Source organism: Arachis ipaensis, chromosome B3, assembly GCF_059453495.1.
Source record: "Arachis ipaensis isolate K30076 ecotype BB chromosome B3, ASM5945349v1, whole genome shotgun sequence".
In the NCBI taxonomy this organism is placed as follows: Eukaryota; Viridiplantae; Streptophyta; class Magnoliopsida; order Fabales; family Fabaceae; genus Arachis; species Arachis ipaensis.
The window spans coordinates 139,267,166-139,291,546 of NC_142438.1; the positions used below are offsets into that span (position 1 = coordinate 139,267,166).

Here is a 24,381-nt window from a genome sequence, read left to right on the forward strand (position 1 = left end):
CTTTAGTTGTACCTTCAACATTCTTATCTTTGATTTTTGCCTAGCTGTGAAGTATTCTTCCAGCGATGCCCAAAATTTCGTGGGCATAGTCATATTCAACCACTCTGTTCACGAAGACTTCATTCATAGCAGAGAGCATCCATGCAACCAAGCACTCATCACGTTGCTCCCACGCTTCGAATTCTGGTGAGACTTTTCCTTCAATTCTATCATGTTCTGAGTTAAATCTTGTTGGAATTGACAGCGTAGTGATGTGATTTTGCAATTTGTTGGCTTTGACACATGCAAAGGCTTGACGCTTTCATGCTTTGAAGTTGTCCTCATCGAGTTTGATTGTGGCTGAAAAGTTTGCGATTGCCGCCATTAATGGTGTTGTGTTGCTGGAGCTGAGGTTGGGGAAGGGGTGTGGTGATCCATGGATCAGAATTGAAGCTCTGATACCATGTAAAGTATCAGAATCTTTGATGAGAAACAGAGTAATTTGAAATGAAAGAGCTAGAAGAAGAGTTGAGTGAAATTAGAGATCTATTATTAGATGAATTACAAAAATGAGTCTATACAATTATGGGCTCAGTAAGTAAAAGAACTGTGATTACAAGTTGATTGTGATTACAAAGTTGATTAGGAATTAGTGTAAAATTTAATTGAATTGTGCTAAACTGACATAACTAACTTAACAGCAGATGCTGAGTGTGAAAGGTTATAGAAGATTATACATCATGTACACTATTACATAGTGCTAGTTATAATTTAATAATCATGTATCATATTATCCATTAAGCCTACCAAACGGACCATAACCTTGGAACCCCTTCTTTCAGCTTATCTTTTGTTTTTAGTCACTTATTTAATAATAATATTGCCTATTTTAAAGATTAAATTTTAAATATGCTATTATTGAATAAAACTAAAATCTTTATTATTACATAATAGTAACAAATTTATTGGTTGTAGATCTAGTCTGTATGTTAAACCAAATTAGATTGATCATCAATTTTTCAGTTGGATCGAATAAACGATTTTGATAACTATGCCGAAAGAAAGAGGCAGGTGTTCAAAAAAATAATTATACTTACTGTATATTAAAATTAATCATTTAAATTAATTATTAATATAAAATATATATTAAAAATAAATTAAATTATATATTTATACATAAATATATAATAATTAATTTTAATATATATACAATATTTTTATCAAAAAAATAAAACTAAACCAAATTGAGACCGTACTAAATCAATATAATAACATAAAAGTTATACATGCCAAAGTAATACAAAAAAGAGAATAGAAAAAAAAAAGCAAAGAAATAAGAAGAAGAAGAAAAAGGAAGAAAAGAAGAATCTATGTGCCACAAAAAAAAGGAGGATGGAATAAGAATATGTCAAGAGAAGAGAAGGAAAAAAAAAAAAAGAAGTAGGAATTATGGAAGATGTGTCCTATTGTTTTTTTATTTTTTTTTTTAAGTTGTTTTTCGGCCATTTAGTTAGAATTTTATTGAAAAAAATATTTGTTCATTTAGTATTATTATATATAAAAAACCAATTTGCTGAAGTAAAGAATAAAATTATAACCCAATCTTTTTTATGAAATCAGTTCATTTAAAACCACAAATTAGTTTTAAGTGTGATGCAGAAAAATTAATTTATCCTTTAGTTATCTATTTATCTATTTACAAAAGTTGATACAAATTTTTTATATAATGAGCTTTAACTATTTTACTTTTTTAAATGATACTACATTAACATTTTTAAATATATAATAATATATGAAAGATTTTTTTTTTAAATTCTTCTTGATTTCAAATAATAAAGAATCTCTCGAAGACTGTAAATTTTAGAATGGAATAGAGTGAGTTTAAAATTTTTAATGGAAGAGAAAATTCTGTCAATAAAAAATAGAAAGTTTGAATTAACTGCTTGATATCTTGTAAGCTATAAGATTGATAGCAGCGGTATAAAATAGAATGGTGTGAAAATTTGATAAAGAAGACATTTATACTATTAACTTATTTGTGCAGGTATTGCAGAAAGAGATCTTGACGAATGATATTTTTAGATACAAATTCAAAAGTGGAATATGAAAAAGACTAGCTTTCCCTCGAGTTGAGTTGTTTACTTGGTTTGTGCTAGTAGACCGAGTTAATACAAAGGATTGATTGAGTAGATTGGGTATCATTGAACAGCGTGATAATGTGTGTTATCTGTAATAAAGAAGTTGAATCTGTGCAACATTTATTTATTACGTTTGAGTATACTTGGCAAGTATGGTGCGCATGGATTACTGATGTGGGACGTGTTCGGAGCATCCCAGATACAATAAAAGAATATTTTGAGAATCGGAGGACGTTGCCTTTAAGAAAAGACTTGCGCAAAAAATGGTTATTAGTTAGCTTCTTTTCAGTTATATAAAATATCTGGATACGTAGAAATAAAGTCATCTTTTAGAATAAGGCAACGAATATGGTAAATTGTGTTGCTAAGTCATTTTATTGCTTTAAAAACTGGTGTGATAGCTAACTCATATTGTTGATGGCTATGTCAAAGACATAGGAGTTACTTTGATTTATTTTTCTGACATTTGTACGCTTTACTTTGTGTGTTGAGCTTGTTCTTTCTTTTTTAAAAAAAAATATACAATAAACATATACAAATAAAATATTATAATAATGATAATTATAAAAAATTTTAGTTACAAATATTCGAATTCCACATTATTTGACTTAGTTATGTATGCTGTATAAGACTATTACTATTATATTATTTGGTTTATATACAAATTAGGTTGTATATAACTCTTACTATTATTACTTTATTTTTTAATCTTTCATAAAAATTGTTAAAAATTTTTTTAAATAAATTAAAATTTGGCACAACATCTCTTTAATAGATACATTTAAATATATCATGATTACAAAGTTAATTTATATATTTTTATATTTTCATTCGATTTTTTTATTTTTTAATTATTTGTAAACAATGAAAATAATAAATTTAGTATAAAAAATCTGTCTTTTTTAAAAAATAAATTAAAATAAATTAAAATTCCTAAAATATAATAATTTATAATTCAATTTGTATTATATTTAGTTAAATAATTATATAAAATTTTATATAAATTATCAAATAAATAGTTTATAAAATATTTTTAATATTAGTACGCCTATTATCTAATCAATTTATAAACAATTCAAAAAGATTTTAAAGAATTCTGTACTAATCTAAATGAAACAGGAATATACTGAATGATCTGTGTAATTGGAATAACGTGCCAACGGTTACCTGATATATCCTCCTTTGTTGTTAATAGTAATACTCACAAAAACAAGAAATTGTTATTCTACGGAGTCTATAGTATAAAAATTCATCACGATGATACTAGAAGGGGGTACTATTCACTTATTTACATAATATTCATTATTCAATTCGAATTTTACTCATTTAATTAAGCATCGAAATATCTTTATTCTTTGGATTAGATATCATTATCAACACCCACTTGTGTACTAGACAAGCTGAAGTCCCGACTTTCTATACTTGTAAGCTGTAAGTTCACAAGCATCCTAACAATTATTCATACACTAAATATTAGTTTTGACATCAGTATAAAAATACAGTTGTTATTAATTAATTATGCATTTAAATTATTTTTTAATTAATAAAATAAAAATATATGTTTAATTATTAAAAAATATTAATATTAAAATAATATTTATCATAAAAGAGTAGACTTAGTAGGATTGATATCATCTTTAATAATATTTAAATTAAAAAATAATATTTTAATTTTAATAACATATTATAATTTATATTTTTATACAAATATTTATTATAAATATAAATAATTTATTTATAATTTTAAATTTTAGACTTAAAATAAAATGTGTAATAGAGAGCAAAATATCATATGCCAATTACTTTTCTAATAAGATTAGTAAAATATTAAATTATTGATAAATTTTTATTAACTTTTTGATATAAAATTTAGTGTAAAATTGACATACTATTAATATAGTTATATATGTTCTTATTTTTCAAATTCTATTTTTATAGTTCAAAAATATTATTATAAATTTTAATATTTTATTTGTATTTTACTTTAAATAAAGATAAAATAATATATTATATAATGAGAATGACAATGTTATACTAAACTCAAAAAATGTAAGGTTATAAAATAGAGTATTTATCCATTTTGTTTCTCAAAGAATTTCAGATTAGACACTTTAATCTCCAACTAAAATTAATTATTCGATTGGTCCCTAACAATTAACTATCAATCACTTAGATCTTTTACTCCGTCAACTCTAACAAAGGATAAAATAGTCACTGACAACTTTAACAGGGGACAAAATAGTCCCTGACCTCCTCTATTCGGAAACAACACTGTTCTCTCCTAATTTTTATTATATCTCGCATAACACTAACCGTCTAACACCATAACTTCAAGCTACACAATGCACATTCTGTAACTTCAATGTTCACAAGAAGAAAAATTCTCAACTTTATTCTCAACCAATTCATACTTAGGAAATTTGTCGCCTTCGATATGGATCCCATGCATGAATCTAGACAACAAGTTTGATTTGTTAAGACCCGTCGTCGTCGTTGCCATTTCCCTCCTCCTCTACCCTATCCAGTGACGGACCCAAAAAATTTTAGAAGTAGGGACAAAAATATATACACAAAAATAAAATTTAATTTGTTGAACATTATTAATTATATAGAGATATAAAAATTAAAAAAAGTTAGTGAACACTTTTATTTTTAAAATATTATTTATTATATATAATTTATAAAAACTATTTTTTATTTTTAAAACTTGAACTTAAAATATTTTAATTAAATTATAAAAAATTTGTTATCCTGACTAATTTTTTATACATATTTAATAATAAAAGACTGAATCAATTAGCATATTAGTGGCTAATGATACACTAGTATTTATAATTTGAAACTAGAATTATTAATAAATACTACAAAAATTAAATTTGTATATAAAGAATATGTTTATATAAAATAATAGAAATATAATTTATAATTTTTTCTTTCTTTTAAAAATAATTAAATTTGTTATATATTTTTAATTAATTTAATTTTAATATAATGTTAGACGAAAGATTTTATACATCTGTTTAATTAAATTTTTTTTTTTTACCAAAGATATAAGACTCGAACCCGCAACCTCTTAATTGAGTATGAGGAGACTATGCCATTTGAGCTATTACTCATTGGCATACATCTGTTTAATTATGTGTTGTAATTTAAATATTTTTATTACTATTTCTAAAAATAAAAAATATATTCTAAATTAGTAAATTAATCAATTCATTTTAAAATTTTATATGCAACATAGATACATATAATAGAACAAAAGATATAAAATAAGTAATAAGAATGAATAAATTGAGAATAAAATAAAATATATAAAGTCATGAAGAAAATAAAACATTAGATTAATATCTAAATTATAATTGTTTGAATTAAAATTTGCAATTGAAAATTTTAAAAAGCGAAACAATAAAATTGAAAGATGCATAGAGTCGTAAAGAGCTATATAAAAAAACATAAAGAATTTAAAATTTACTTTTTGATAAAGAGAAGATAACCATTAGACAAAGAATGAAAAAAAAAAAAAGTTTGAAAATATAAAATAAGAAGAGGGTTTAAAGAAATAAAAGAGCGATGATCTAAAAACTAAATTTAATTAGGTTAAATAATAGTTAAAATAATAAAAAAATAGAAAAATAAATTTGAGATTTTGACAAATTGAATTTAATTTATTTGTAATGGAGTCATTTAAAATTTAAAATAAAACATATTATATATAACGATTTTTTAAAAAAAAATGAAAATGCAGTGGGGCCAAGTGCCCCCTCATGCTACAAGCTGGGTCCGTGCTTGACCCTATCTAACCACATTGTCCACCACTCTGATTGCTTCCTTCAACTTCTTCTCCAAACCAATGTTCAGTAATCGCTCGCTTCAGTTTTCATATGAGCGGCAATAGCGATATTGCTCGTTGTACTGATAGCTTGGATGTTAGGTCGAAGCGGTCTACCAACTTGAACTCCAAAAAAGAAAGAATGAAGTATTTGGGGTCCATTTCAAACGAGAAATTGCATATGATTTCGAAGGAGAATCTTCTCATAATTTCCTAATGTCCAACAATCTATATTACTTGACGGAGAATGGAGAAAAACGTGTCTCTGGGGTAGTTGTAGAACTTGGTTATAAGAATGTGGTGGACGTTGTCGGAGTTGGAGGTGATATTATCGAGGACGTGGAGGTGGATACTTCTGGTGAGTGAAGTGCGGAGGAGGTGGGTGTATCAGTCACAGAAATTTAGGAAGTGTGTGGTCCATGACATGTTGAGATAAGTGCGACACGCGTGACAGTTGTACCATGACTTGATCTTGCAACTGAAGAGGAGGAAGGAAAAGAAGGCTGTGAAGGTGAAGAAAGAGAGTATGAATGTTAGGATTATGCGAAATATGATGAAAATTGGAGAAGAACAGTGTCGTTTTTTAACAAAAGGATCAGGAATCATTTTGTCCCCTTGTTAGAGTTGTCAGGGACCATTTTATCTTCCGTTAGAGTTGACGAAGCCAAAGACTGAAGGACCTAAGTGACTGATAAAATTAATTGCTAAGAATCAATCGAATAATTAATTTTTGTTGAAAACTAAAGTGTTTGGTCCGAAATTTTTCGAGAACCAAAATGGATAAATACTCTATAAAATATTAGTTTCCATTTACAGTATCAAATTAAACACGAAGTTACGAACGACGCACAGTTCACTCTTCCCTTCTTGTTTTCCTCTCTTTAATTTAGGTGCCTCCCAAATTGTGAAGTTTGAACCTTGTTTCATCACGTCTCAGAATCCACCACCACCACTAATAAGGAACCTTAAAACACAAAAGATAACCCATTTATGTAGGTGTTTTTTGGCCTCTGCTAACTTTACTCGAATCCGTGCCTAAATTTGGGATCCACAATAATATACATCCGTTTTTAATTGAGTGCATTGCAACTTATAAATACCAAGATTCCAATTCACAACATAGTCGGGACCTATAATAATATAACTTGTTGTTAACGAGCCCCTCAAAGAAAGGGATATTTTTATTTCACCCCTTCTTCTTCTTGGTTGGGGTTTTTGCTTCGTCATTATAGTAATTCCTCAAGAAGCTTAAACCTTGGCCTGCATTACTAAAAAAAAAAAAGGAAGGTGTTTAGTAGCAGCCATGGCATCAAAAAATGAAATTTTGTTGTTGTATTTTGTGTGTTTGGGATTAACATGCATTGAAGCTAACATCCTTGAGAACGATAAGTACTGGACGAACCATGAACAAGAGTTCGATGGTTACTGGAAGCAAAGAGCCGAGATTGCTAAAACTGATAACCTAAAAGCCTATTTCCCTGATCCCTATGCCGTCTCTGGAAACTTCACCTCTGCCATTAGTGAGTACGTAATTCTTCTCATCATCAATTTTAGCTTTAAAGGTAGAATAATGATATTTAGGGTTTTTCTTTTTTCTTTTTTGTTGTTGGACAAATTAAAGCGACATTATTGGAAAGAGTAGTGGAGGAAGAAGGAAGTTGAAAGGAAAGAATAGAGGAGCTGCATGCATGGCGACCAACCCCATTGACAGGTGCTGGAGGTGTGACCCAAACTGGGCTAATAACCGCCAAAAACTTGCAGATTGTGTTCAGGGATTCGGAAGAAACACCATTGGAGGAAAAGGAGGAAAATTCTACGTCGTCAATGACTCTTCAGATGGTGACTTGCTGTCTCCGAAACCAGGCACTATCCGCCATGCAGTGACAAGAACTGAACCCTTGTGGATCATCTTCTCCCGAAGCATGGTGATCACGCTCCAGCAAGAGCTCATCATGGCCAGCAACAAGACCATTGATGGCAGGGGATTCGATGTCCAAATTGCAAACGGTGCTGGCATCACCGTCCAGTTCATCAAGAACGTCATTATCCATGGCATCAAGGTCTACAACACGGTGGTCAAGACAGGTGGCATGATTAGGGACTCCGAAACTCATTACGGATTTCGGACACAGAGTGATGGTGATGGTATCTCCATCTTTGGCGCAAGCAACATCTGGATCGACCATGTTTCCATGAGAAATTGCTCCGATGGATTGATTGATGCCATTATGGGCTCCACCGCCATTACCATCTCCAACGGCCATTACACTGACCACAATGAGGTGATGCTGTTTGGAGCCAGTGACAGCTACACCGGCGACAAGATCATGCAAATCACCTTGGCATTCAACCACTACGGCAAGAGGTGTGTTCAGAGAATGCCAAGGGCCAGACATGGTTTTGTCCATGTTGTCAACAATGACTACACTCATTGGGAGATGTATGCCATTGGTGGCAGCAAGAACCCTACCATCATCAGTGAGGGTAACAGGTTCATTGCCCCTGAAAACCGCTTTGCCAAAGAGGTAATGTTTATTTAAGTCTTTTTATTTATATTTGCAACCACAAATAATGATAAATTATGTTGATTCAGATAACCAAGAGAGAATACGCAGAAGAAAGCATATGGAAGAACTGGCAATGGAGATCAATCAATGATGAATACTTGAATGGAGCATTCTTCGTTCAATCCGGGGCTGAATTGAAGAACAGACCATTCTCAAGGGAGGACATGATCACAGCCAAGCCAGGAACATATGTTGGAAGGCTTACACGCTTTGCGGGTGTTCTTCCATGCAAAATTGGCCACCCATGCTAGCTTAATTAGTTATTCGCCAATATTAAAGATTGTAAATAATTCAATTCATTATTCTTTTGCTATCTTGGTAGTCAACACCCATTGCTGGATGCTGCAAATGTAAATACCTATTAGTTTTGCAGTTTTTGCACACATTCTCATTGTTGTGTGCTTTTCATTAGTTTTCTTTTTCTTTTTGATAGGAAAGGATTAATTAAGAACACCGTAACGGTGGAAAGGAATGCCACCACCGTAGTTCATGAATGAAGGGTGATATGTACTAATTTTTGCTGTTACTTTGAGATTCTTTTATTCTTTTAATAGAAAAACATGGTTACATATAATGAGAATTTAAAAAGTATTAGCAGCGTTAGCCCCCACTTACATTAAAAATAAGAATTTAACTCAAAAGTATTTTAAGAATATTTTTTAGAAAATAATAATATTTTTAAATAAAAATGATTGATATATTCCTTGTATTAAAAGTATAAAAAATATTTTCAATTAAAATTTTCATTTTATATATCTTAACAAATCGTCTAAACCCATAATATATAATATAAATATAATACATTAATACATATTATGTTTCCATGATATAATTTGAACTCACTGATAAAAGAAAATGAAACTTAGGAATTAGTTAACGATATTCTGAGAAAATGGATTATTAAGAATTAATTGTTTATCATACATATTTATTAATTATATTGTAATAACAACTATAGGTACGTGTTTCCATAGGAATTACAGTTCATAAAGTTCCGAAGAGGGAATATTTCTGCTGTACAATCTGGTATGAGAAGGCCAAGCTTTGTTGGAACTTTAGCACAAACTGATGGAGCAAATAAAAACTCTATGGACGACATTTACTAGGCCTTTTTCTTATCAACTTTCTTTACTGACAAAATAAGTACTCTTCGTAGTGCATATAACCCTAGTGCACAAGACAAATGACTTACCCATGCTTATTCTAAAATCCAAAAAATATAACGTAGATACTTTGGACTTATTATTCACAACACACCAAAATCACTTGTCTTACTTCCTAAATGAAGTTCCAATATATATATATAAAGTTACACTTTACAATAGTGGATTAATAGCCTATTAATCCATTGTTATAATATTTATATTATAAGTAGTAATAACAAAAAAATTCCAATAAAAAAATAGATAACAAAAGTTTAGGTATGTTTGACATCGATTTTTCTACTAAAGTTAAGACATATTTGCAAATTCATTTACTTACAAAATATTTATAAATCACCCAATAAATAATATTTATATTGATAACAAAATTCGAACTAATTAGTCCTTGTGAGATTTCATTTCGGTTTATATTAATTGTCCGGAACATCTTCCGCCAAATATTGAAATAAATAATCATGAGCAACGAGCAAATTACAATTTTGAGATAAATTTCCTATATTAATACAATAACTTCGCAAAGTATATTCAGTTCAGTAATTCTTTCTTAAGTTTTTTATATCTAAAAATTCTCTGTAATGCATGGAAGTGCACAAATGACTAAAGTGATATACCTTGATTTTATCAAAGCATTGTTTTTGGATGCTTCTCAACATTGAGCCAGACAATTTTTTATTATACCGCTAATAAGTAATGAGTATGCTCTTAGCTGCGGGCTCTTAGCTCTGCCGGGTGTTTACAAACGACAGAAAATTTTCTTTGATGTTTCTTGGTATTTTGGGTGTTGACAAAATCAAAATTTGTCTTTTATTAAAGTTATCATCGTCATTTTTTGTTGTATATAGAAGCAGTTAAAAACAACAAAAGGGCAACAAAAGCATGAAACAAATTCTGGTAATGTATATATATAAGTCACAGTTTGAACTTGATAACTCATTCCAATTTTGGTCTGTTGTTGGCAACTTGACATTTGATTGCTAAGAAGTTAGAAGTTAGGAGTCAGTGTGAAATGGAGCTTGCATCTGTGAAGAGTGAATTCAACCCAAGATGTAATAGGTTACACGTTATGGTGGATGGCAGCGAGGCTAATGCTTCTAAGGGCATCAAAAGGCGACGAAGAGATTCGTCTTTGCCTCTGCCTCTAACGGTGTTAGGGGGCAATGAACAACAAGGTGAACAGCCGGAAGCCCAACAGACACCACAGAGTGGCCAATCGACCCCCAGCACCGTGAAGAGAAGCTCAAGGTTCAGAGGAGTTAGCAGGCATGTGAATATTCAAAATCAATAAAATAAACATTTTTTTCTTGGTTTAAGGACAAAATGATCTCTAAGAAATTGTTAATTATCCTATGGTATTTGAAAATTTGGCTTTTCAGCCATCTAATATTTTGATTTTTGTGGGGTAAAACAGTCATTTACTTAAGACTAAAATCAAAATTATAATGTTTTGTTTTCAAGTACCACATGTAACTCTGACTAAAGACCAATTTGATAGTAAATTAACCTTTATTCCTTTCTGAATTCTGATTTGAGGCTGATCATATTTTCTTATGAAGCAGACACAGATGGACTGGAAGGTATGAAGCACATCTATGGGATAAAGGGACATGGAATCCAACTCAGAAAAAGAAAGGAAAGCAAGGTAGATGTTGAAAACTTGGACTCAGCTACTTTTCACTTTCATTGGGTATTTGTTTGTTTTTGTTCTTTTTTCTGATTGTTAACACCCTTGTTCATTTCCATCGTGGTTCTGTTTCTGAACTTGGATGTGTTGCTTTGCTGATGTGGAACAGTGTATTTGGGTGAGTACTTCAACTCTTTTACTCCTTCATATGTTCTTTGGATATAACTGCACAGAGTAGAAAAATTAACCCTTTTGGATTAAATGCTCATGGTTAAATCAGGAGCTTATAATGATGAAGAAGCTGCTGCTAGAGCTTATGATTTGGCTGCACTTAAGTATTGGGGAACATCAACGTTCACCAATTTTCCAGTATGTCAATAGCATATACACTTCAATAATGTTTTATTCATTATGGTTATCTTATTGATATCCATGCCTAACTAACATGTGATAATTTTTTCAGGTATCAGATTATGAGAAAGAAATTGAGATAATGAAAACTGTAACCAAAGAAGAATACCTTGCTTCATTGAGAAGGTAAACCTCATTTCCCCAAGAAATACTGCCATTAAGAATTTTCTGATATATTCCAAGTTCTATAATCTATATCCTTTTCTGTGTGTGTATTGCAGAAGAAGCAGTGGATTTTCTAGAGGTGTATCAAAGTATAGAGGAGTAGCAAGGTGAGAAGCATTTTCTAACTCATGCAATCAAACTTTACCTTTCGTTGCCTACAAACATATATTTGATGCTAAGGATAAAAATTGATTACAGGCACCATCACAATGGAAGATGGGAAGCAAGGATTGGAAGAGTGTTCGGCAACAAGTACCTTTACCTTGGAACTTACAGTGAGTTCTCGCAATCTTAATTCCTTGTTACCTTTTATGCCATTTCTCTCCATTCCCTTTTATCTGTCAATGTGCCCAAAGACATGAATGACAGAAAGAAGAGAAAGAAACAAATAATGACTAGTCTTGTCAAGATAAAGGGCTGATATCTTACACGTGCTCAATGTCTTGTCCAAAAGGTACACAAGAAGAGGCAGCTCGCGCATATGATATTGCTGCAATTGAATACAGAGGCATAAATGCTGTGACAAACTTTGACTTGAGCACTTACATCAGATGGCTAAGACCAGGAGGAGTACACTCTACCACCTCTCAAGATCAAAAGCCGAGCACAGACCCTCAGATATTTACAACCTCTAACCCCATCCTAGCCACAGGAGCCACCGAGCTATCAAACTTCAACTTCCATCCAGTCCCTGCAAGCGAATTGGACATCACCAAGAAGAAAGAGTTTTCCAAGTTTGCGGCACCTTTAAGTCCATGCTATAAGTCACCTTCATCTTCCCCAACAGCATTAGGACTTCTCCTAAAATCCTCAATGTTTAGAGAACTGATGCAGAGAAACCTGAATTCTGCAGATGAAGAAGCTGAAGAAGTTGAATTGAAATATCCACAAGAGGGCAGTGATGGGATTGGAGGGATTCTTAATAAAAATGACACTAACAGTATATCTTACTTTGGTTCTTCTTCCAATATCAACAGATTACCTAACTTAGTGTCTAGAGAAAGCAGCAAAATGCCAATGTATCACAGAACTGTTATGCCATCGCTGTGGAATGGTGCTTTCAACATTTCTGACTGATTATTTTTGTTATCTTTTTTATTAGCAGCTAAGAAACAGTTAAGAAAAAAATATACTTTCTCAACATAACTGTAGATGTCAAATAAATTGCTAAGATGTGCACAGTGACATTGTGACCTAGTCTTAGTCTGCTTATAAATCAACATTGTCAAACAAAAGATACTTTAATGTTTATGAGTTGCATTTCTGATTTCTTATTTAGCACAGCAAGTTTCAATTCATGGTAAATTAAAGATAAATGAGAAAAATCCAAATCAGCCCCTAACAATTACCTCGAAAGACAACGAGGCCCCTGACAAAAAAAAAACCCCAACCCGGCCCCTGACAAAAAAAATAAACCTAACCCGGCCCCTGACAATTACTTCGAAAGGACAACGAGGCCCCTGTGCCAAAAAAAATTTATGAGGGGCCGGATTCGGTGTTTTTTTTTCTTGAGGGCCTCGTTGCCCTTTCGAGATAATTGTCAGAGGCCGGATGGGGTATTCGCTCAAGATAAATCAATGTTCTGCTTTTGTCTGAATATCGATGCAAAACTATGTAAATTTAAGCAGCATTTATTACTGTCCCAAAACTGAAAAGACAGAGATTGGGGACAAAAAACATGTTTAGAGCGGAGACGATAATTTAAGGACATGGGTAAGATAATTTATCATGTTGAGGAACAAGTTTTAAGTCAATTTCTATACCTTCCGAAGGAACGGCTAAAGTTTCTACTTTCTACTATCTCACTGTGTAAGTTCTTTCTATCCCCAATATAGGAACCAACTGCTACATTGCATTTCGGGTAGTGCTCTATTGTCAGAATTTTGATTCATTTTTTCTCTCTAGCATACAATATTACTGCAAGGATCCCTTTTGGGAACACACAAGGATGAGCAAAACACAGCTTTTTCAGTTCTGATTTCTGTCGTGAATAAAATATCACTAGAGAAGCTTGTGTCTTTTTCTCAAGACTACTGATCTTGAGGATTTTCAGTAACAACTCTGCTAGGACATGTCCTAATATTGTGTCCCTCTTTGTGGCACAACCTACACTTGTATGCTTTATTCAAGAGAGTGTCCCTTCTTTTGCTGGGAACAACTTGAGGGCATGTCCTCTGGTTATGGCCATATTGGCGACATATTTTACACCTATTGTGTTTTATAACTCTACCATTGCCGTGGCTTGTCTTTAACTTGTTGCATGTTCTTCTGTTGTGGCCCTTTTCCCCACATAGTTTGCATGTGAATCGCCGGTCAACCAAAGAATCCTTGAGTTCCGGACAGTAGTGTCTCCTATGCCCTTCGCGTCCACAATTTTGACAGTAGAATTTCACTCCTGCATTATAGGTAGACACGATAGATTAATAATTATGACATCCAAAGAACACAAATCAGCAATATTGAGTGCAAGGATACAAGACAGACCCTTCATGGCCATGCTCCTTTTCTGACGGTTTATAGGATCACTAAAGAAAGCTTTCATAGTCTTGGAAGTATGCTTTCTTGCTGCAATAGTTCCCTTGGCTCTCTGCATCCATTATTAAAGAAAATATTATTTATAACGAATCTTCAGTGTGCCAAAACTCTTGTGCATCAAGTACTTGGACAATTTTCTCCTAGCATGAAATGAAGTCTTGTGCCAATACTCAAGTGTTAAGTAACACATGCGCTTGATGCATACTTTTATTTCTATCTCTGCGCACATTTTGGAATATAACATCAAGCAGGCAATCATTCATTAATATTTAATATTGAGAGAAGGTATATTTTGAGACACCAAATTTTAATGAAATACAAATCCTTGTATTGCTAACCTTAATAGCAGCCACTCTTTGCGCCTGAAGCTTGGGATCCTGGTGGATAATCTTCATTCGGTTGCTAAATAGACCAGTTTTCGCATTAAGACTCTGCAATCATTCAACTAAACATGGACATTTAAATTGGCAATCTCAACATCTATAAATCCTCCTTTTTAGATTCCCATATGAAGACAGGCATAATGTAGATAGAGAGTGCAGGAAATTTAAATTGTTAGAAACTCATAACTGCGTTAAGAAAAGTCTCTTAGAAATAAATTAATTAATTAATTAATTAAACAAACTGATGCTAAACCCTACATGATAAGAAGAATTCTTATTACTTATGAATTTAGCTTTTAATATTTCTAAACAGTTGTGTTCTTCTCTCGGTCTCTGCATCTGTATATGGGTTCTGAGTGTGCAGGTCCATTTTTGCCATATATCCCTCTAGTCCACAATATGTCGCTCTCAAAATTTGTTTCGAAGCGACAGTTATTGTACACTGAAAGGAGTATATATCAATCTATCAAGGGAACTAGATAATGGGCTCAATTCTTTGTTTTGTGTAAAAAACATGCATGGTAAGAAATTATATCAAATATAAGTGTGTTACATAAGGGTAAGCAGCTAACTTACTTTCAATGAACGACTAATCTTTAATCCCACTTCAGGAGATGGTGACTGGTAAACACGCTTGGATTTTTTCTTCACATCTAACTTTATGTCTAACTTGTCTACTTCATCATCTTCCTTCACTTTAAGTGGTGAACTGGAAAGAAAAAATTAAACAAATAATCCATAAAGAAACATCCTATAGGACTTGGAAAATAAATTCATTTTTCAGGATTCAAAGGTTTGTATAAACAACAATCCAGATCTGTGTGTAAATCAAGTATGCTTTTCAAGTGTTTGTGCCTTAGACTACAAAAGTTTGAAAGTGTTAAGAGATGTGCATCATAACTCATGTATGCAGCCACGAAAAGAATTCTTAAAAACATTGGAAAAGATGAAGTTTGCTTCTCAGAAGTTACATTGAACGGGCTCTCTCCCACGGTTTCTCATCAATGGATTCTTCCCATATAACACATTCTCCAGAGCACTGGTGGCAAGTCACTATACCCTGTTTACATGAAGACCAAAGGAAGAACGTGAGAAAACTAGCAGATATGGTTGCACTAATATGATGTTAATATCCTAGTTTTTCGCAACTACTACAACTATTAACGAAATACCAACTGAGAATCAGTGAAAAGCCTTGTATATAACCACATAAGATACAAAAGAAGGAATGGCTGATTCAACTACTAAATTTTGCGTATCAAAATTATCCAAGTCATTGAATCCTGGTAAGACCAAATTGAAATTTGCCTTTATTCTGAGAACAATATAACAGTATAACACCCAAAAATGTATACCTTTCCGTTACATTTTGGACAATCTGATCTTGATCTTTCTATTCCACATTCTGTACACGGAGTATAACCCCTTCCCCGGCAACTCGGACAAGGAAGCTCTTTGATATACTGTCCATTTGGACCAAACCAAGACCTTGGCTCTTGTGTCTGAGAGTTAGTTTTGCTGCAATGAAATTTTTAAATTAATCTCAAGTCACTTATATGGTGTATCTTAACAACATTCAGTTGTCCATATGAATTTTGGTCTAATTGAAACAATGTGAGCATTATTATAAGAAGATAGTCAACACAGTTTCAGTTTGCACTTAATTGCAGTACCACACCACATCAACTAAAAGGACATGATGATTTTGTCTAATAAACTGAAGTGAAAGCATCAACTTCCAAGCTGAAACTCCAGGCCAGAAGGGGCCAGACGCCTAAAGCAAGAAACTTTCTTTGTGGTGCTGAATGAAGTGAACATGAATCATGTTTGATTTTCATAAACAAAAATGAAGTACACCACAAGCCAAAATTCAGACTCATAATGATCGATGGCATGGGAATGTAGTAACATAAAGCAATACCTTGGGTTGAGTTCAACGTCGAGGCCAAAGAGCTCCTCTGGAGGAGTGTAACCCAACTAAGCATCATCAAAATAAACATAAATATAAAAAAGAAAAGAAAAGAATATAATAACAGTAACTGAATGTGTTGTGGCTTGCCTTGGTTGTTGGTTTAGGGTTAGAAAATGAGTCATCATTGAGTGAGGATGAAGAACAAAGGATGGTGGAATTGATGTTGGTGTTGGGATGAATTGGAAGGAAAAGATGCAGCAGGGTTCGGGTTCTTGTTCTTAGTGGTGGTGCCTTGCATTTGCATGGATATGTGACAGCACCAGATGCCGCAGTGCGTAGTAATAGTACTAACATCTCGACGAACTTGCTTTTGATCGGAAACTGAAAAACACTTTGATTTTCCGTTGACGATGATGGAGCGTGTGGCTACCAACAAGACACCGATGCGCTCACATTTACGATAACCCCCCCCCCCCCTCCCCCTCCTTCTCTCTCTCTCTCTCTCATCGAATACTCAACTTTTGGGCCTATTATTATTTTTTGCCCACTGCTTTGTTGGGCTCTATCTATTTGGGTTTTCACTTTATCGGGCTTTATTCTTGTTTTCACTTTCTGTTTTTTGTAATTTTATTTAGAAACCGTAAAAGTAATATTGTTGGTTGTTGTTTGATTTTTTTCGGGCCTCAGCCCCGTCTACTCACCCAAAAAAATATTTTTAATTTTTTCAGTTTTTCTTTTACAACACTTTAAAAAATTAATAATATTATAATTAAACAAAATGTGAACAAAAACCAATCCAATCCTTTTTTTTTCTTTTTTGATATTAGTTATTTTTTATATTTTAAATTTTTAATACGTTGATTTCACAAAATATACATGCACGAGATTTCAACTATATTCAACCTGCAATATAATTAATGGTAATTGTTCGTGACTTCGGGTCTCAGACGTAACGGAGATGCTTTGAGTGTGTGATGGTGGAAACAGCTTGGATCTGGATCACTGGCGCGTGGATGGATTTCCCGGATAGGTACTGGCACGTGTGGATTGAGGCTTCATGACCTCCCGAGCTGATGATTTGATGAGGGGGAGCCACCTGCAAAAAGGACTCCGACGTTCAAGTCAGAAGCCGTACCAGGTGGCAGTAAAAATGAGAAAATTGTGACGTACCTTGGGGGAGGGGTAGGCCCTGCCCTTATATACTCTGTACCTAGGGCAGGTCCCACAGGAGCAAAGCCGCCTTCCAGGAAGCTTCCTTTCCCCCTAGCTGTCATGTGCCTGGCTGGAGGGGGGAAGGTGTCGGGTCGGCCGCTCAGGTCGGGGCAAAACACCTGCTAGGCTGGGGCGAAACAGTGCCCCCAACGTGCTAGCTATGGTCGTGGGCGTCGTTGTTGGCACGTTTTGGTCTCCTTTAGTCGTACCGTAGTGTGCCTCCTACACGCGAGTGGGTTTCATCGTTTCGAGGGAATGTCATTCGTTGCCTCGTTCTCCACGCTGGGCATTTAATGCTCTTAATTGCTTAAACCCTGAGTGAAATGTCCATTTTGCCCCTATCTTTCGCGCTTCTAGGCGTCAGTTACTGTTCAGTTTTCATTTCTTTTGCGTTTCAGTTTCCCACTCCCAAATTGCTATCACACACTCTTCCTTTCCTTTCCACATTCTCTGAAATTCTTCATTCCTAATCGCCCTCCAAATCTCTGCGATACTCCCAGTCTCTTTTGATCATCATCATCATTCTGGTAAGCCCTTTCTTTCTTTCATGCCTCTTAGCTTTGTTGTGTGCTTATATGCTGTTTACATGCTTTTCCCTGCTCCTGCCTGTTTGGATTAAGTGTTGGATTTGCATGTTTGACTTGTAACAACGTTAGGTAGATGCTAGGGGGTTGCCATTTAGGTTCCTGATTTTTTCTCTTCATTTAGCTATAGATTTAGCCTTGGCTTAACTGTAGATAGGCTCACTGTAGCATTTAGCGTTAGTTCCTGTTTGGTCATCCGGTCCGAACGATATCGTTGGGATTCTCCTGGGGGAGGGTCCTTAGTTAGCTGACGACATAGCCAAGACCTGAACGTCTTTCTTTGTTGCCGACTTAGACCTTGGTGCAACGTCCCTCCCAACTACGACATTCACGATGGTGAGGCCACGGTCATCATCTTCGGGCTCTTGCCTTGGTTTCACGGTGTGGCTCCTGTCGTCGCCAGATTGGTCGCGCTCTTGCCTCCTGGGTTATCTTATGAGGTGAGAGAACTCCACTAGCTTACCTTCCCGGATCGCCTGCTCCAGGGCGTCCTTTAGGTCAAAACAATCTTGGGTTTTGTTGCCGAAGCCCTTGTGGTAGTCGCAGTAGAGATTCTTGTTCCCTCCAGTTCTGTCATTGAGCTGGCGAGGCTTCAACAAGATGCATTTGTCGGCTATCTGCTGGTATAGCTTAACGATCGGGGCCGTCAGGGGGTGTAGTTAGTGAACTTTCCTACCCAGGAGAATGGCTTGAAGCTTTTAGCTGGCCCTCCGTCCTTGGAGTGCTCCTTAGGCCTTTCCCCGTTACCGGGCTGGCGAGCAGGGTGATAGGCGGGTTGCCGCTTGTTAGCTGCCACAACTTGGCTGAACTCCTCGTCGTTGATGTACTCTCTAGCCACATTTTGGATTTCTTGCATTATCTACACAGGTTTAGTGGTGAGGTATTTCCTGAAGTCTTCATTCAACAGCCCGTTTGTCAAACACAAGCTGGCCATCGAGCCGGTCAGGCCGTCAATCTCTAGGCATTCATCATTGAACCCGTCAAAATACTTCCTAGTCGGTTCCCCGCTTCTTTGCGTCACCCCCAGCAAGTTAATTGGGTGCTTTGCTTTGGCAATGCGCGTGGTGAACTGAGCCAGAAAAGCGCGGGTTATATCTGCAAAAGTCGTCACAGAGCCTTGAGGGATGGCGTAAACCAGCGGATTTCCGGTCCCGCCAAGGTCACGGGGAAGGTGCGACATCGCACCTTATCACCCACACCTTTCAGGTTCATCCTGGCCTCAAAGGTCGTTAGGTGCTCCTAGGGGTCCTGGGTCCCGTCGTACCTCATGTTTGTTGGCTTGTCGAAATGTTTCGGTAGTCGGACCTCGAGGATGGAGTGGTGGAAAGGGGTTGCCCCCATGATTACGGGTTGTCGCCGCCTCCTTAGTCTCTCCTTGCTATCTTCTCGGTTTTCCTCCTCTGTATGTCTCACTAGAGGTCGAGTGTAGATTCTGGGGTCTTGCCGTCTCCTCGGCACTTCCCTGCTTTCTCCCTGGCCTTCTGACTGGGATCGGGAGGTCGGCGTGCGTCTAGAGCGGTCTCTCCGGGGGCTTCTTCCCCTGGTTTTCCCCTCCTTTGAGGAGATCGGGAACGAGATTGACTCGAAGTGGGCTGGAAGCGCTCTTTGTTTGCTAGCTCCCGCTCCAGGTTTTGCACCCTGTGGCACAACTCCTGCATTATTCTTGCACTGTCGCTCCCCGTTCCTCCAAAGGGACGCCTTTCCTGGGAACGGGAGGGGAGATCATCTCGCCGGGGAGGGGATCTTGTGCGCTCGCTGGAGGAAGCCAAGAAGGCTACCCTATTGGTTCGGTGAACCAAGTCCTCCACACGTGGCTCACCTCCATCCTCTCTTTCCACTGGTCCCAACGAAAAATCCATTCAGGCCAGTCCCCACAAACGGCGCCAATGTTCGTGACTTTGGGTCTCGGACGGGTCGGAGATGTTTTGAGTGTGTGATGGTGAGAACCAGCTTGGATCTGGGTCACTGGCGCGTGGATGGTCTTCCTGGATAGGTACTGGCACGTGTGGACTGAGACTTCGTGACCTCCCGAGCTGATGATTTGATGAGGGGGAGCCACCTGGAAAAAGGACTCCGACGCTCAAGTCAAAAGTCGTACCAGGTGGCAGTAAAAGTGAGGAAATCGTGACGTATCTTGGGGGAGTGGTTGAGCCCTCCCCTTATATACTCTGTACCTAGGGCGGGTCCCACAGGAGCAGACCCGCCTTTCAGGAAGCTTCCTTTCCCCCCAGCTGTCATGTGCTTGGCTGGAGGGGGAAAGGTATCGGTCTTCCTCCCGATTCGGGCTCGACATGCCCATCGAGTCGGCCGCTCGGACTGGGGGAAAACGCCTGATGGGCTGGGCCGGAACAGTAATATAATTTAAATTTGATATTTATTTATTAGAGTATATAATAATTAATAAGAATAACATGGTTAATTTGTTACTTTGTTAGAGTCATACTGCATTTTCCTAGTTTTTCATCTCGCTATTTTTCTGTTTTATATTTTTCTCTAATTAGTACTACTCCTATTTTCTTTTTTTTCCTTCTCTCCTTCTTCTTATTTTTATAATTTTTTTGTTTTACACTCTCATCATTTTTATTGTTTCACTCTCTAAAAAGATAAAAAAATTAAAAAAACTCAAACAAAAAAAATAAAAAAAATATGTAACTTTTTATTTTATTTTTTGATTTATCTTTTCTAATAAGAAGCACAAAAATTTTAAAAAGAAAAACACATAACTTTATAAATTAAAATATAAAAATTATGCACGAAGAAAGAAGAAAAATAAAAAAAAATAAAAAAACTGCAGCATTATATTTTATGTGTCGTAATTAAGAAGTTTCGAGATCAAAATTAAAAAATTTTTATGTCGTGGTAAAAAAATTTCTATGCTATTCTTTTGTTTTATATTTTCTTTAAATAATTTTTCCTTCTCTTTCTTTCTGTTTTTATAGTTTTTTTGTTTCATATTCACATAATTTTTAATATTTTATTCTCTAAGAAAAATATAAAAAAAACGTGCAACTTTTTATTTTATTTTTTGGTCAATTCTTTTTGATAATAAATACAGAAATTTTACACAAAAAAAAGAAAAATAATCGAAAAAAACAAAAGAAAAAAAAGGAAGGTGCAATATTAAGTCTAAAATCTTAAAAATTTTTTATGTTAAAATAAATTTTTTTTTTGTGTCAATGTTAAAAAATTTGTGTATGACAATTAAAAATTTTGGTACTATTTTTTCGGAAAAAAAAAAGGGATGGTGTGATTTCATGTACATATCTGTGAACAATTTTTATTAAATTTAGACAAACTTAATTAAAATGAGTTGATAAAAATTACTTAAATTTAAATGTATAGCAAAATTCTTATATTATATATTCAAAATCAGATGTGCGCAAGGGATATCTTCACTTATTGAAGAAGATTCCATTACCGTAACCATCATACAATTCCTGTAAAAAAAATCATACAATCGACTAAGGTTATTTTTAAATAGGGTTTCATATATGAGATTGAGTTGAGTTGTGAATGACCTACTAAAAATAACCTACTACGTACGGCTACGGCCATTAATCATTATAGTTGATGCGTTGATGGATATTTAGTGCTATACATCGGATGTATCGTATATTCGTATTATATAATATACGTTAAGGTTAAGATTTATATCCAGTTATTTTTATATAAAGTTAATAGTTGATAATTGTTAGATAATTTAATAAATTTAATTAAATTATCATCTAATAATATTAAACACGAAAATAATTATTCCTAAATTTTTATCATATGTTAATTTATAGTCAATACAAGATTTTTTAATGGGATATTCTTAACGACCATTTCCTCTACGCATCGGACACTACTCCTAGGTTGGATACTTCCCCAACCTCTATCCAAAGAGACAGATAAAATTTGTTGGAATATACAAGTCCATGATCGAGTATCCCAATGGAGAAATAACCAAAACCATAAAAAAGAGTCAACAATTAAAATTTATTTTAACTATAAAAAATCTTGTAATTTATAACTAATTTTTAGATGAATAATGATCTAATTTGTGATATAAAAAAAAAAAAAATTAACTTTGTCCTTTGAGAACCTAGCTTACATACAGGGGTGTATTCAAAGTTGAATATTCTATCGATACCTACAACAAGAATATTCGGAGGGTATACACGACGCGGAAACCCAGAAAACCAAGACATATAGTTGTGTATATATTTATTAGTTACAAGGTGAAGCAAATATGTATCTTTACTAGTTGACGAAATTAAATTAGAGTGAACTCTATCATATAAACAACAATAAGGATGCACTTCATGAAGAAACTGAGAAAGCTGGTGGAGCAAACCCAGCCTGAGTGGCGTGACAAGTTCTTGTGTTATAAGGAATTGAAGAAGCTCTTGAAGATTATTTGTCCCAGAGACCAATTGCTGTTTTTGGATCCCAGATATGTCAACCACTTCCTTCAACTCTTGCTGGCAGAAATTGACAAGTTCAACGCTTTCTTTGTTGAAAAGGAGGAAGAGTACATCATCAAATGGAAGGTATATTAATGTATTATATATTATTATTACTCTTTCTATTATTGTATTATTACTCATTCTATTAATGGTGTTTGTATTACAGGAATTGCAAGACAGAGTTGATAGGGCCATTGATTTGGATTCAGATGCAGAACTGATGGCATTAGGGAGGGACATGGTGGATCTACATGGAGAGATGGTTTTGTTAGAGAACTATAGCTTGCTCAATTACACAGGTATTATTAATATATGCATGTTCCTATATGCATGATCCTATATATATGCATTAATTATTGTCTCCTAAATATTTGTTTTGTTATTACTATTTACTGAAGTGATCTTTGGTTAGTTAAGATTATATTTTAAAATTGTCCTTTTAATGATTAGTATTATTGAATAAAAAAATGATTTAATTTTGTATATTGAATGGATACATTAAATACAGATAAGAGATTTGTTTGTATGTGCAGGATTAGTGAAGATAATAAAAAAATATGATAAGCGAACAGGAGCACTACACAGATTGCCTTTCATTCAACAAGTGTTGAACCAACCATTCTTTAAGATTGATGTGGTGAATAAGCTTGTAAAGGAGTGCGAGATAATACTGAGCATTCTTTTTCCCTTATATGAAGGGCCATCAACAAATGATGAGAACTATGATCATGAAAATAATAATAATAATAGGAACAATGAAACAAGTGGAGAGATCCCAAAGATGCAGCAGGTTTCCGAAGAAGTTCCTGATAAGATTGAAAACATGGAGAATGAGTTCATCAAATTAACTTTGATGGCACTTCAAACCCTCAGAGAGATTAGGAGCAGTGGAAGCTCTTCTTCAACTCCAAGCATTTAGAGGATGAATAAACTCAAAACAAATAACTGCACTACATCATAAAATGGCAGCAAAGTGATCCATCAGAATCCGTTGACTCTCACTATGTTTGCGAGTGTTTATTTTGGAAATAATAATAATAATAATTGAAGGATTTAAAAGAAAATGAATTCCTCAATTTTCTTTTTAGAAATTGAGAGAGTAAAATGTGATTTCTTGTCGTTAATATATTAAAATATTAGAAATTATATTTTATTCTTTCAATTTTTTTTAACAGTTGAGAAGATTCATTTTCTATTTAAAGTATAAGCCTTACTCGATGTTGCATTTTAAATCCTTCTCATTATTATTATTATTATTATTATTATTATTAGAAAAAGTCTAGGGGACCAGCAACTTTATCAAATTCTAGCCAGCATGTAATCAACAAAGAAAAGTAAATCATGGATGAAATTTCACATCAATCTCATAGCATTAAAATCATTATTGATGGCTATTTAATGGCTACAAATCACAAAAGTTGCTCGCTCTAGCAC

The 24,381-nt window shown here is 34.3% G+C and overlaps 4 protein-coding genes across 4 annotated transcripts; 3 read left to right on the forward strand and 1 right to left on the reverse strand.

Annotated features, from left to right (window-relative positions):
* Positions 1-7,094: 7,094 nt before the first annotated feature.
* LOC107633969 (pectate lyase-like) lies at positions 7,095-8,957 on the forward strand. Its single transcript, XM_021119703.2, has 3 exons — positions 7,095-7,470; positions 7,568-8,471; positions 8,540-8,957. Exons 1-3 carry the CDS (start codon positions 7,250-7,252, stop codon positions 8,762-8,764), a joined length of 1,350 nt encoding a protein of 449 aa, XP_020975362.2. The 5' UTR covers positions 7,095-7,249; the 3' UTR covers positions 8,765-8,957.
* Positions 8,958-10,575: 1,618 nt separating this feature from the next.
* Positions 10,576-12,973, forward strand: LOC107631901 (uncharacterized). The gene is made up of 8 exons (XM_016335485.3): positions 10,576-10,936; positions 11,233-11,315; positions 11,467-11,475; positions 11,578-11,666; positions 11,761-11,834; positions 11,930-11,980; positions 12,072-12,148; positions 12,328-12,973. Exons 1-8 carry the CDS (start codon positions 10,683-10,685, stop codon positions 12,948-12,950), a joined length of 1,260 nt encoding a protein of 419 aa, XP_016190971.1. The 5' UTR covers positions 10,576-10,682; the 3' UTR covers positions 12,951-12,973.
* A 578-nt stretch (positions 12,974-13,551) lies between these two features.
* On the reverse strand, positions 13,552-17,204 carry LOC107631900 (zinc knuckle (CCHC-type) family protein). The gene is made up of 8 exons (XM_016335483.3): positions 16,851-17,204; positions 16,713-16,768; positions 16,147-16,309; positions 15,763-15,851; positions 15,368-15,500; positions 14,747-14,839; positions 14,358-14,460; positions 13,552-14,268 (listed from the first exon to the last, which is right to left on the reverse strand). The coding sequence occupies exons 1-8, from the start codon at positions 17,055-17,057 to the stop codon at positions 13,904-13,906; spliced, it is 1,209 nt and encodes a 402-aa protein (XP_016190969.1). The 5' UTR covers positions 17,058-17,204; the 3' UTR covers positions 13,552-13,903.
* A 5,556-nt stretch (positions 17,205-22,760) lies between these two features.
* Positions 22,761-24,058, forward strand: LOC107634791 (SPX domain-containing protein 1-like). Its single transcript, XM_016338212.3, has 3 exons — positions 22,761-23,031; positions 23,114-23,246; positions 23,481-24,058. The coding sequence occupies exons 1-3, from the start codon at positions 22,795-22,797 to the stop codon at positions 23,864-23,866; spliced, it is 756 nt and encodes a 251-aa protein (XP_016193698.1). The 5' UTR covers positions 22,761-22,794; the 3' UTR covers positions 23,867-24,058.
* The last annotated feature ends 323 nt before the right edge of the window (positions 24,059-24,381 follow it).

Coding starts and splice junctions, on each gene's coding strand:
- LOC107631901 (XM_016335485.3), top strand. CDS start 10,683: ATGGAGCTTGCATCTGTGAAGAGTGAATTCAACCCAAGATGTAATAGG. Junction 11,981..12,071: donor AAGTATAGAGGAGTAGCAAG/GTGAGAAGCATT, acceptor AATTGATTACAG/GCACCATCACAATGGAAGAT. Junction 12,149..12,327: donor CCTTTACCTTGGAACTTACA/GTGAGTTCTCGC, acceptor CTTGTCCAAAAG/GTACACAAGAAGAGGCAGCT.
- LOC107634791 (XM_016338212.3), top strand. CDS start 22,795: ATGCACTTCATGAAGAAACTGAGAAAGCTGGTGGAGCAAACCCAGCCT. Junction 23,032..23,113: donor AGTACATCATCAAATGGAAG/GTATATTAATGT, acceptor TTTGTATTACAG/GAATTGCAAGACAGAGTTGA. Junction 23,247..23,480: donor TAGCTTGCTCAATTACACAG/GTATTATTAATA, acceptor TTGTATGTGCAG/GATTAGTGAAGATAATAAAA.
- LOC107631900 (XM_016335483.3), bottom strand. CDS start 17,057: ATGTTAGTACTATTACTACGCACTGCGGCATCTGGTGCTGTCACATAT. Junction 16,310..16,712: donor GACGTTGAACTCAACCCAAG/GTATTGCTTTAT, acceptor ATTTCATTGCAG/CAAAACTAACTCTCAGACAC. Junction 14,840..15,367: donor AGATTAGTCGTTCATTGAAA/GTAAGTTAGCTG, acceptor GAATGATTGCAG/AGTCTTAATGCGAAAACTGG.
- LOC107633969 (XM_021119703.2), top strand. CDS start 7,250: ATGGCATCAAAAAATGAAATTTTGTTGTTGTATTTTGTGTGTTTGGGA. Junction 7,471..7,567: donor TTCACCTCTGCCATTAGTGA/GTACGTAATTCT, acceptor GACAAATTAAAG/CGACATTATTGGAAAGAGTA. Junction 8,472..8,539: donor AAAACCGCTTTGCCAAAGAG/GTAATGTTTATT, acceptor ATGTTGATTCAG/ATAACCAAGAGAGAATACGC.